Source organism: Loxodonta africana, chromosome 19 (assembly GCF_030014295.1).
Source record: "Loxodonta africana isolate mLoxAfr1 chromosome 19, mLoxAfr1.hap2, whole genome shotgun sequence".
Classification (NCBI taxonomy): domain Eukaryota; kingdom Metazoa; phylum Chordata; class Mammalia; order Proboscidea; family Elephantidae; genus Loxodonta; species Loxodonta africana.
Window position 1 is genome coordinate 8,519,210 of NC_087360.1, and position 12,830 is coordinate 8,532,039.

General features: G+C 44.0%; 1 protein-coding gene across 1 annotated transcript in view; it reads left to right on the forward strand.

Annotated features, from left to right (window-relative positions):
• The first annotated feature begins 211 nt into the window (after window positions 1-211).
• Window positions 212-12,830, forward strand: part of ANAPC5 (anaphase promoting complex subunit 5) — a 33,275-nt gene continuing 20,656 nt past the window's right edge. The window contains exons 1-7 of the mRNA XM_003420297.4: window positions 212-520; window positions 3,715-3,794; window positions 4,729-4,838; window positions 6,170-6,362; window positions 8,006-8,072; window positions 10,458-10,559; window positions 11,506-11,696. Coding sequence (XP_003420345.1) covers window positions 314-520; window positions 3,715-3,794; window positions 4,729-4,838; window positions 6,170-6,362; window positions 8,006-8,072; window positions 10,458-10,559; window positions 11,506-11,696 — 950 coding nt within the window. The 5' untranslated portion in view covers window positions 212-313. The remainder of the gene's footprint in view (window positions 521-3,714; window positions 3,795-4,728; window positions 4,839-6,169; window positions 6,363-8,005; window positions 8,073-10,457; window positions 10,560-11,505; window positions 11,697-12,830) is intronic.

Below are 12,830 nucleotides of genomic sequence, written 5' to 3' on the forward strand. Positions count from 1 at the left end.
GGCCACGTCGCTGAGGAAACAGCTCTTGCACAGGAACTTGCTCTTCTTCTGCAAGAGTTTCTGTAGGGAACAGTCTTTAGGAGCACCGTCTTTGCCCCACCCCTCATCGCACGCCTGGATAGCCTGATTGGCTGTACTTCTCTCACGTGCTCTGCTCTCGCTGCTCTGATTGGCTGATGGCATGGCGCCCCGCCGAGGAGCCCCTGTTTCCCGGGCTACGGCGCCGGCGAACGGAGGCCGCGAGCCGGGGTACCGCGGGGTGGAGCCCGGGCCTGCGGTGCCGTGAGGTCCCCGGACTGAGGCTCGAGCCACCATGGCCAGTGTTCACGAGAGCCTCTATTTCAACCCCATGATGACCAACGGGGTGGTGCATGCCAACGTGTTCGGCATCAAGGACTGGGTGACGCCGTACAAGATCGCGGTGCTGGTGCTGCTGAACGAGATGGGCCGCACGGGCGACGGCGCCGTCAGCCTGATGGAGCGGCGGAGGCTCAACCAGCTGCTCCTGCCGCTGCTGCAGGTGAGGGGCGCCCGGCGGCTCCCGCTTACTCAGCAGACCCCCCTGGGCACCTGCCCTGTGCCGGACGCCCCTCTGAGCCTGGGGACACGGGCAGACACGCCAGGTCCCCAGGAGGACCGCGAGGAAAGGACGCTAGCAACCCCGGCAGCCAGCGCTTACTGAGCGGCTACAACGGGCCCGGCGCTTTGCGTGCCTTAGTTTCCCCGCGAGGTCACACCCTGGCGCCAGCAGTCTTAGCCGAGTGACTGGGGGCGATGACCTTCCCAGATCCCCCGTCTTCTGTAAAACGGGGCTGCACGCTGTCCCCAGCGTTGGAGATACAGAGATGAAATACAGGCCCCCTACCCTCGAGGACCGTAATCAATAGTAATAATGACATGAAACTGACAACCAACATTGATTACTTCCTGAGCGCTGCTAAGCACTTTACATGTTATATTTCATTTTGCAGGCTCAGGTCGTAGGCTCTACCACTTATTAGCTGTACAACTCGGCCAGGCTCCTTAACCTATTTGCGTCTCAGGTTTACCACTGTAAAATGGGAACAGTAATAGACACTATCTCATTGGCTAGCCGTATTAGATGAGAAAATCCATGTGAAGCACGTCAAAGCATGGCACACAGTCAGTGCTCAGTCTTAACTCTTATTTTCATTGTAATTTATTCTCATAGGACGTGCACCTCCCTGATATCAGTTGTGGTTTTTCCATTGATGTGGTTGGTATTTCCCTCCCCTACTAGACTGTAAGTTCCATGATGGCAGGGCTTTGTCCTGTTTTTGTTCATCCTTGCATCCCTCAGAAGCCGAGCACAGTGCCTGAGTCAATATTTGTGGAATGAATGAAATGTGTTATGCCCTCCTAAAGGCAAATGGGTGTACTTAGGTGAAGGGGGAGGACTTCTCAGAGGATGCGAGGGTTAGGTTGGGGCGTGAGGGATGAGCAGTTGTCTGTTAAGGAGCAGTGGCTTAAGACACAAAAATCTGGGTACCTGGAACCCAAGTCATGGGATCTGAAGAGGTGGATATAATAACATTATTACCCAGAGTTGCATATCTGCAGTTCAAGATAGTTTATAAAGGGCCTTTTTTTTTTAATCCATCACCTGTATTTGATCTTGGTGGTGATGGGGTTAACTAACATGGCCAGTCAGTTAAATGAAGGGAGTGTGGTCTCTGTAACTTGCAGTTTCTAGTCCCCTCCTGGTTGTTAGTTACCAGCAGTCAGTTCTGTCTCATGGCCACCTCCTGTGCAGGGTGGAACAGCGCCATAGGGTTTTCAGCACTGTGACCTTTCAGAAGCAGATTGCCAGGCCTGTCTTCCAAGGCAGCTCTGAGTGGATTTGAACCACCAGCCTTTCAGCTGGTGGTCTAGACAGGCGTATAAAGTGAACAATAACACCCATGAGGAATGTGCTCCTCAGAACAGTCAACCCAGTGAGACCAAAAGGGCAGCATTTGCCCAAAAACAAAGCTCAGAAGGCAGGAAAGGGCAGGAAGGATGGGTGGATGGAAACGAGGAACCCAGGGAGGAAGGGAGTAGAATGGTGTCACATTGAGGGGATGGCAACGAATGTCAGGAAACAAAAGGTACATAAATTGTAGAATGGGAAACTAATTTGCCCTGTAAAATTTCACCTAAAGCACAGTTTAAAAAAAGCTTCCAGGCATATCCCATTTTGGCCATGGCAATAGTAATGTGAATGGGGTCCCTGGATGGTGTACACTGTTAACTGCTACTAACTGTTATGCCAGTTGACCTAGATGTCCGCGGAGACCATGGCCCTAAGCCCTCAAGCCCAGTGACTCAGTTATGGCTGAGAAGTTTTCATAACTTTGCTGCCTGTATGTTCTATTTGCAGCACGTAGAAACACGTATGTAGAAATATCCTCTGCCAAACCTATATGTACTAACTGGTGTACTCCCATTGGCCTCCCCACACCTGCTCAGCTTACATATCTACCCATGTGTCTGCTTGTAAATTATTGTTTGTTATTGTTGTCACTGCAGGACTGTGTAGGTGTAGTTTTTACTGTTGTTTCGTTTTATTCTTGCATTCCTCCCAGCGTCTGCCTTTGCCTTGGTCATGTTGTGCTGACCTCCCACTTGTTGTATATTGCCTTTCCCTTCACCCAAGTTAATATGTGTCTACTGTGTCGTTAACCCTGGTGGCGTAGTGATTAAGTGCTACATGCTGCTATCCCAAGGGTCGGCAGTTCGAATCCGCCAGGCGCTCCTTGGAAACTCTGTGGGGCAGTTCTACTCTGTCCTATAGGGTCGCTATGAGTCAGAATCGACTTGACGGCACTGGGTTTGGTTTTTCTGGTTTTATCTAGTTAGCGATTTTCCCTTCCTCCCTATCCCATCCCTGGTAACCATCAAAGAATGTTTGTAAACCTTTTCTCAACTTTTTATAATAGTGATTGTCATGGATTGAATTATGTCCCCCCAAAAATACCTGTCAACTTGGCTAGGTCATGATTCCCAGTATCGTATGAATGTCTACCATTTTGTCATCTGATGTGATTTCTTGTGTGTTATAAATCCTATCACTATGACGTAATGAGATGGATTAGTGGCAGTTATATCGATGAGATCTGCAAGATAAGATAGTGTATTCAGCCAATCTCTTTTGAGATATAAAAGAGAAAAGTGAGCAGAGAGACATGGGAAACTCATATCACCAAGAAAGCAGCGCCAGGAGCAGATCGCATCCGTTGGACCCTGGGTTCCTGTGCGGAGAAGGCCCTAGTCCAGACTGACGACAAGGGACCTTCCTCCAGAGCCGACAGAGAAAGCCTTCCCCTGGAGTTGATGCCCTAAATTTGGATTTGTAGCCTGCTAGGTTGTGAGAGAATAAATTTCTCTTTGTTAAAGCCATCCACTTGTGACATTTCTGTTATAGCAACACTAAATGACTAAGACAGTGACTCATACAATATTTGCCCTTTTGTGATTGATTTATTTCACTCAGCGTAACGTCCTCTAGGTTCATCGGTGTCGTGAGATGTTTCGAGGATTCATTGTTATTCTTTAAAGTGGCCTAGTGCTTATTTTCCTTCTTGATCTGAGATTTCATGTTTGGGATGGTGGTTACAGTACAGTGGTTGATAAATGTATTCATGTTTGCAATTCATTGTCAACCTCCAAGTTTTTAAAATTCATCCATAACCTTCCTGTGTCTCCTTTACCCAGGGCCCTGATATTACACTGTCAAAACTATACAAGTTAATTGAAGAATCTTGTCCTCAGCTGGCAAATTCGGTACAGATCAGGTAAACTCCGTTTTCTTCTGTATGTATGAAAAGCACCAGGGTAGATGAAAGCCCAAAAAGGGCATGTGTTAATTAATTATTTAAAAAAGGTATCTTTATTAATGAGGAAACCCTGGTGGTGTAGTAGTTAAGTGCTATAGCTGCTAACCAGGAGATCGACAGTTCAAATCTGCCGGGCACTCCTTGGAAACTCTGTGGGGCAGTTCTACTCTGTCCCATAGGGTTGCTATGAGTCAGAATTGACTCGACGGCAGTGGGTTGGTTTTATTTTTATTAATACTGGTTGTTTTTCTAAGTACCTTTACTTAAATTTTTTTTAATGGATAACATTAGATACACTATTTTACAGCTTTTTTTTTCAAAGTCTGTCATTCTTTGTGAGTCTACCTTGTTCTTTTTAGTTGTTGCAGAGAATTCGATTTTTACTGGTTGATGTGATACTTTGACAAATTTTATGATAAAAAAAAGATAGCAATGGTATTTGAGAAATGGAAGAGTGACATTTTGCAGCATCAGGTTTTTTTTATGCGCCACCATTTTATATGACTCTGAATTGCCTTTTTTTTTTTTTTCTTTTAAGCAGCTTGTGTGATAGAACTTTCTGGAGTGATGGGAATGCTCTATATCTGTGCTGCCCAGCATGGTAGCTGTTAGCTGTATGTGGCTTTTGAGGATTTGCAGTGCGGTCAGTATAACCGAAGAACTGAATTCTTGGTTTAATTTAAATTTAAACAGCCACTTGTGGCTAGTAGCTATCATAATGGATCATGCAGATGTAGAGGCTAAATCAGCCTAAAGAAAAAACATCTGGAAGTAACCTTTATGCCAATTGCTTTTAAAACAGACTAACTTTAGATAGTAATTGTGAAGTATGAAATGTGTGAAAGCGTTCAAAGGGCGTTACTAAAATACGTACCTCAATTTTTTCATTCAGAATCAAACTGATGGCTGAAGGTGAATTAAAGGATATGGAACAGTTTTTTGATGACCTTTCAGATTCTTTTTCTGGAACTGAACCAGAGGTTCACAAAACAAGCGTTGTAGGTATGAAACTCTTCTAAGAAGATCAGTTCGCACCGAAGTGAGCAGCTTCCTAACTCACATGTATCATTACTCTTCCGTATCTGAGAGCCAACACAGTGGGCCTTTTGGACCTGTCATAGTTTATATTTATTGCCTTGCCGTTTTGATCTATGTTTAAATAATCAACTTGTGGAAAAGCATGTTCTGCTTTTGTCTGCAGTGGTCCGAGCATTGGCCTGGTCCCTGGGGGCTCTTAGGGTTTCTGGGCTCATTCTCACCATCCTCTGGGTTTCTTGATTGCATCGTGCAACTGTGTTCACCCACCAAACTTTTACGAAATAGAAGCAAGTAAAATAGATATCATTTCAAATACTGTCTAAGGTGAGGACATACAAGAAATTTCTCGATACTTTTTTTAAAAACATTTTTATTTTTATTGACAATATAGACAACAAAACATAAACATCCATTCACAATTTTTGCGTAAACAGTTCAGTAACATTGCTTACATGCTTCCCGTTGTGTAACCGTTCTGTCCCCACCCATATTGTTTCTTCTCTCTGCCCCTTAAAGTTCTCATCTGTGCTTTAGATTAACTGTTGGGAGTTTACCCTAGCATAGGTAATTCTCTAATGCTCGAGGCCAGCGTTCTTTCTGGGCTGTTGTTTAGTTGAATGATGGCTTCATGGAATAGTTTTGGTTTAAGGTCTAAAGATTCTTTCTGAGCATTAGATTGGAGTTCTTGACAGATTCCTATCACCTTTAGATCCATGCCCTAGTCCAGCTGGCTCTTTGCATGGAGATTTCTGTTATTCAGGCTTAGATAGGTGACAGTCGATCTCCTTCTGTGTGGCAGGCTCTGAACTTACAAGATAAGGTCGAAATGGACCTTCCCCCTGTGGAGATTACATTCTCTTGGGAGAGCCAGACAGTAAAAAGTAAACAAAGAGAATTTCAAGTAGTTGTAACAGCCATTTTGGGCTGAGTCTGGAAGCCGTGCGCAACCGGTTCAGCAGACTGATCGTGGGGACGGCGCAGGACTGGGCGGTGTTTTGTTCTGTTGTGCGTGGCGTCACCGTGAGCCTGAGACGGATTCAACAGCAGCTAACAACAGTAGCAGCTGTGATGAGGATAAAATGGAGGTAGTGATGGTAGCCTGGGGCCTGAGCCCTGACCATTAAGAGGAGACTAGCTTTGTAGAGGGTCAGCGAGAGCATATCAGGTGTGGAGAATGGCAGTAGCAAGTGTCTTATTTTATTTCTTTTGAGGACAGGATTGCGACAAATAGTCATTGACATTGCCTAGCCTGGACCTCAGCTAATGCTTTACCTGGTTCCTTTCTTACTTGGTAGGTTTATTTCTACGTCACATGATCCTGGCCTACAGTAAGCTTTCTTTCAGTCAAGTGTTTAAACTGTACACTGCCCTTCAACAGTACTTTCAAAATGGTGAGAAAAAGACAGTGGAAGATACTGACATGGAACTGACAAATAGGGAGGAGAGTGAAAGAAAAATGGAAAAAGAGGAGCTGGATGTCTCTGTCAGGTAAGCTGGGTTATCCTGGCAGGGTCCCTCTCCTCTTACAGGGGCCGAGGCCTGGGCAGTAGTAGGATTTCCAGCACAGTAAGTCCTCTTTCATCCGGAGTCCTCGTGCCACCCTCAGCCACCTGCCCTCCAGGTAGACCCTCCACCCCTCGCCACCTGTTCTCCAGGTAGACCCTCCACCCCTCAGCCACCTGTTCTCCAGGTAGACCCTCCACCCCTTGCCACCTGTTTTCCAGATAGACTCTCCACCCTTCAGCCACCTGCCCTCCAGGTGGACCCTCCACCCCTCGCCACCTATTCTCCAGGTAGACCCTCCACCCCTCAGCCATCTGCTCTCCAGGTAGACCCTCCAACCCTCAGCTACCTGTTCTCCAGGTAGATCCTCCACCCCTCGCCACCTGCCCTCCAGGTAGACCCTCCACCCCTCGCCACCTGTTCTCCAGGTAGACCCTCCACCCCTCAGCCACCTGCCCCCTTGCCCGGAGATTGACCCAGATGGGCTTGTTATTTTTTTTCTTATCACATTATTAAGATCTATTTTCTGTTAATTCTTTTAAGGAACGTTTCTAGGCAGTAGTGTCATCCTAGTTCTAGCTACTCTCTGCCTCATAGAGTAAAATGTCACTTCAGAAATTTGCTAAAATTCAGAGTTTTCTTACTTTAGCTTGGCTTTCTTTCAGATCAATCTGATTTAGTCAGGTCTAACTGCATCTTTTTGTTTTTATCCTATTCTAAGAATTTAGTCGTGTATAACCAGCATATTTACTATAAAGGTGTATGGGTTTTAGAAAATGTTTAGTAAATATACGTCTAAATGATAAATATTAATAAATATTGATAATAATAAATATTTAGTACACTGAATTTCTGTTACTTAAAGTGTTTATAGAATTTTTTGTAAATAATTCTAATTAAGTATTATAATTATAATTCTTTGTCTAAAGAATTATATAGAGCCTCTTCCTTCATTCATTTCCTAAACCTTGAGCACCTGTTGTCTGCCTGGGCGCAGTACTGGGTATCTGCATACAGATACAAGTAAGAGCAGTCAGCATGGTGATGCACAGGTGCTATGATGAATGTCTCTAGCAGACAGAGCTCAAACGAGAGATGTCGTTTGTTGCCATGGAGGATATGACACTGAGCGAGCCTTGAAAGATGGGTAGTGTCCAGCAGTCTGACAAGGACTGGGAAGGCGGGCACTGTGGGCTGAGGAAGCAACGGAAACATCCTGGCCTGACAGGGGCCCTGGAAGGAGTTCATCAGGGCTGGCGTGTAGGCGAGAAAGAGAAGGCTGAGGAGAGGTGGGAGCTCTCAGGAGGCATGGCGCCTGCCCTGCCAAGCAGTGTGGGCTTTATTGTGGAAAGTGATGGGATACCCCTGGAGGGATTTAAATCAGGAGGCACGGTAGTTCTGCATTTTCAAAGGATCCTGCTGGGAGCTGTGTGGAATTTAGGTCTCTGTCTGGCCGTGTTGACAGTGAACTTTGGTAGGTTGTTTACCATCACATTTTAAGTACATCTTCTATTTCTGAAAAGAGAGTTAATTTAAGAAGTTTTGAACTCCTGCTGCAGCAGTCTGTCTGACTTTGCGTTACCATTTGTACTATTGTGTAACTCTTTAATATTTTAATTTTTTTCCAGAGAAGAAGAAGTATCTTGCAGTGGGCCCCTGTCCCAAAAGCAAGCAGAGGTTTTTCTTTCTCAACAGGTATGTTCATTCTGTAATTTATCATAAACTGTTTTTTATCCCATGGCACTAAAAATGCCTCTGAGGTCAGTGGGTTTATTAATTACTCTGCATTACCGCCGACACTTGGTCCTCTTTTCTTCACTAATGATGCCGATATGTCTGTGCGTCCCTTCCTATTTTGTGTGTGATTTTATTTTATTTTTATTAAAGTTACAACGCAGGCTCATTTAGTAATGGTATGTGACTATCACCCTTTAAAAGGATGTGATTTGGGAGACTTGCTTCTCCTCCCCCAGCATTTTATCATGATCCTTTGAGACAGAAGGAAAAGCTGAGAAGCATGACACGGCGAGCTCCCATGTACCCCTTACCTAGATCCTACAGTTGATAGTGTGCTGTATTTACTTTCCACACACCCTCTATCGATCCATTGTCTCATCTTAGTCTTTGGTGCGTATTTCTTTGGTGCATTTCTTGCTGTTGCTTTTGAGCTATACTTTTCATTTTTTCAGTACTGTCAGCTGAACGTTTTTCTCCCATGTTATTTCCAGCATCAAATTTTGTTTTTTTGTTCTGTTTTTCTAGTTTCTCCTCATTTTGTTATTAGTTTTTTTCTTCAGAAAGTTGTAATCTTGAGATCCAGGTACAAGTGGTTGACTCACCCCTGCAGATGAATTTTGAAGAGGTTAGGAAAGCCTGTCCAGACAGTCGGCCAACTCTGGGGGGCACAGCCAAGCTGAGTCCTCACTTCACCCTCACACCTCCTACCCTGCCGGTGGATGAAAGGGTTAAATATAAATCTCTAAAGCTGTAATTAGGTTAGAAGGAACTACACATTAACTTTCAACTGGACTCAGGGTGGGGAAAGACTTTCTAAACATAAAAGCAGGGGAAGAAAGCATGTAGGAGAAGATCATTTGATTTTTCAGCATAAAAATTTGAAATGTCCCATGTCAGAACATGTTCTAACAAAATTACAGTAAAACCTGAGAAAGCCAGGACCTGTGTAAGGCAGAAACCCGTGGGAGAGAAGGTTGCTCAAGCATTTTCCACTAAAAGTAGCAATAGAAAAGGCAGCCCCGTCAAGTTCCCCTCTCACCGTTTTCACCGTGAAAGGCAAACAACCAAATGGGAAAAAGCACTTGCAGGAAATATGACAGTTAGAGGGTTAATATTTTTGGTAGAAAAAGCATATTTTCAAAGACTGATGATAAGGCAAAGTTTATAATGTAGTATTAAGTGAAAGAGCAGAAAGTAAACTGATAATATTCTAATTTTATTAAAAATATGATACACATAGACATACATATGCATATATACACACATATGATGTTCATGCCGTCACATTGATTCCGACTCACAGCAACCCCGTGTGACAGAGTGGAACTGCCCCGCAGGGTTTCCTAGGCTGTCGTCTTCACGGAAGCGGATGGCTCGGCCTTTCTCCCATGGAGCCCCTGGGTGGGTTTGAACCGCCAGCTCTTCAGTTAGCAGCTGAGCATTTAATTGTTGAGCCTGCAGGGCTCCTTACATATGCATATATGTGTGCATGTACACACACACACACACACATACACACACACACACACAGAGAAAAAAGATTAGAATAAGATACCCTAAAGCATTAATAATGTTACTTCTGGATGGTAAGATTGCAGATGATTTTTTATTCTTTTGTATGCTTTTCCATATTTTTGGAATTCTCTACGGATTAGAAATGATTGCTTATAAAGAGTAACTTGCCATGGTAATATTGGAGTAAGGTATCTGTAACCCAATTAAGTCCTATCATTTAATTTACAGTTAGGTTTCTACGTGTTTTGTGCACTCATTATTGAGACCCTTCATATGAAACAAATCAGTGGGGGCACGGCAGGACAACTGGGTGCCGTAAGGCCCTTGACAAGTGCTTCCAGAGACCAGGATAAGGAAACCACACTACCTACCTTCAAGGAGCTTACAGTCTGGGGGCAGGCGAGGTCAGACTGGCAAGTTTAATACAGTGTGATAAGTACCACAGGAAGGGTCAGTGCAGGGGGTTTATGGGAATATGCAGGAGCTTATAGGAGCTTACTTAGTCTAGAAGGTTGTAGAAACAGGTACCTGGGTTGAAGCTGGGACCTGAAGGATGAGCAGGAGTTTGCTAGGCATGGGGCCCATGAGTGGATGGGGAGGCGTGGCTGGGAGGCCTGCTGTTTTGGGCAGTGGACACAGCATTGTGTGGCCAGGAGGAGCGGGCACATGGCGGGTCCATAGTGGTTCAGTGTATCCGGAGTAAGGGGCAGTGTGCTGAGCCTGGTGGCTGTGGGGGCCAGACCATGCAGAGGCCTCTGCAGAAAAGTACTCAGGTGAGGCTGTTTAATGTACATTTCCATGTATTTATTGGTCATTTTAAAATTTCAGGCTTCTTTGTTAAAGAATGATGAGACTAAAGCCCTCACGCCAGCTTCTTTGCAGAAAGAATTGAACAACTTGTTGAAATTTAACCCTGATTTTGCCGAAGCGGTGAGTCTTTCCAGAATGTGTCGCTGAGTTTGGAAAACAGGGTTATTTTTTATGTTGAGTAGTCATGCAAATAAGGATTGGCCCATTCGTCCGGGTGCTTGAAAGAAATCATGTTCCTGGCAGGTAAACACCTTGGCATAGGTCGCTAAGCCCCTTGGGCCAGAGGGAGTGTCTTACAGTACTGATGTTCCCTTTCATTCATCATCTCTCTGATGTTGCTAATTATGGACAGGAGAGGATAGAGTAGGTAGGCTGATTTAAAAAAAGAGTTTTCGAGCCAAACGATTCTTTTCCCCTCTCCTCTTTTGACAGAGTTTCTTCCAATAACTCCATTCCTTACCAGGTTTTTTTTTTTTTTTTCTCTGAAGACTTTCTTGGTAGTGCCTAGATTTGTCAACTGACTCTACCCACATATAGAAATAGATCTGTTTTGCTTCTCAGTAACTGACATTGCTGCATTTGGAAGAAAACTTAACTCATTGATTCAAACAAAACAAAAATGGTTTCAAAATAGAACATGATTAACTTAGTAAGCTAGTAAAAGTTTCACTGTGCTTTAACTTGGATGTTTAGAAAAATTAATTTCATAAATTATATATGAGTTCAGGTTTAAATCTTTATTTTAAAATAATACTTAATATCCAAACTAAGTGAGTTCCCTGTCTGTCCTCATGTATCACCCATTGGTCCTGATGTAATTAGTGGCATCACGTATGCATTTTTAGAATAAAACTGACACACATGCCAACCAAACTCCCATTTTTCAGTTGGAGACTCCCACTAGAGGGAACTGTGCCAAGGCAGTGTAGTGTGAACTTATTCTTTCCCCATGTAGGGAAAAGACTAAGCTAAACTGTGGCCGTCTTGGTAGGAAGGTGGTGTTTGTTGCAGTCTTGCCCAAGAGGAAGCGGAACGTTTAAGATATGCTGATTGTTTCTTATTTTAGCATTATCTCAGCTACTTGAACAATCTCCGGGTCCAAGATGTTTTCAGTTCAACACACAGCCTCCTTCATTATTTTGACCGCCTGATTCTTACCGGAGCTGAGAGCAAAAGTAATGGGGAAGAGGGCTACGGCCGGAGCTTGAGATACGCAGCACTGAACCTGGCCGCCCTGCACTGCCGCTTCGGTCACTAGTAAGTTTATAGACCTTTGCCCGTGCAGATGTGGAAGAAATTAGCCTGCAAATATCATGAGGTATTAAAAGAAAAAAAAAAAAAAAGAAAGAAGAGAAGGAGGGAGGGAGGAAGGAAGGACAAAAAGAGACAAAAAGACTTTTGAACCTGGACTTGTTGGTAACTTCTAAAGAGGTAACTTTTTGCACTGGGACAAAAGTTAATCAAAACCTTCTGCCTAAATAGTCTGCCCCCTGGCGTCACTATTTGGGATCACCATCTTAGTGCATGGCCTCTTTTCTTTCATTACTTCTAAGAACAACAGCCGTTGAATTAAAAGGAAATGAGATCATCAGGCCAGAAACTCCCAAAAGGATTTTTCGGAGCTAATAACGGGTGCAAAAGCTATTCTCAGTATTTCATAAAGCCAAAAGGATGTTGTGCCTTTACTGGGTACAAGAGTGCACGGGCTTACTAAAAGCCTCCTTTTTGCTTTTGAATGGAATTCAGTCAGGCAGGTCAGTGAGGGGACTCTAGTTTATTCAGTTGCTCAGGTGTGCCTATGTTTGTAATGAATAAAAATAGGAAAATAGATCAATTATTGCCTATTATATAGAGGTAAAGAAGCCCTATTGGCGCACTGGTTAAGCATTTGACTGCTAACCAAAAGTTTTAACTTACCAGCCGCTCCATGGGAGAAAGATGTGGCAGTCTGCTTCCATAAAGATCACAGCCTAGGAGACCCTATGGGGCAGTTCTACTCTGTCCTGTAGGGCCACTATGAGTTGGAATTGACTCAACGGCAATGGGTTTGGTTTTGGTTTTATATAGAACCAAGTAGATAAAAACTCTGAAAATATGGAGGCTATTTTGAAAACAAGGAAATAATGTGAATAATAGTAAAAAAAAAAAAAAGTGAATTAATAGGAAATTATTAATTGAAAGAGTCCTTGTTCTCTGTCGCGTTGTCCCAGTTAAGGGAGATGTGGTCTTTGTACAGGCATCTTGGAAAAGAGACTCTGTTGTTGTCAGGTGCCGTTGAGTCGGGTCAGACTCAGAGCGACCCTGCGTACAACAGAACAAAACATTGCCTGGTCCTGAGCCATCCTGACAGTCATTATGTTTGAGCCAATTGTTGCAGCCACTGTATCAATC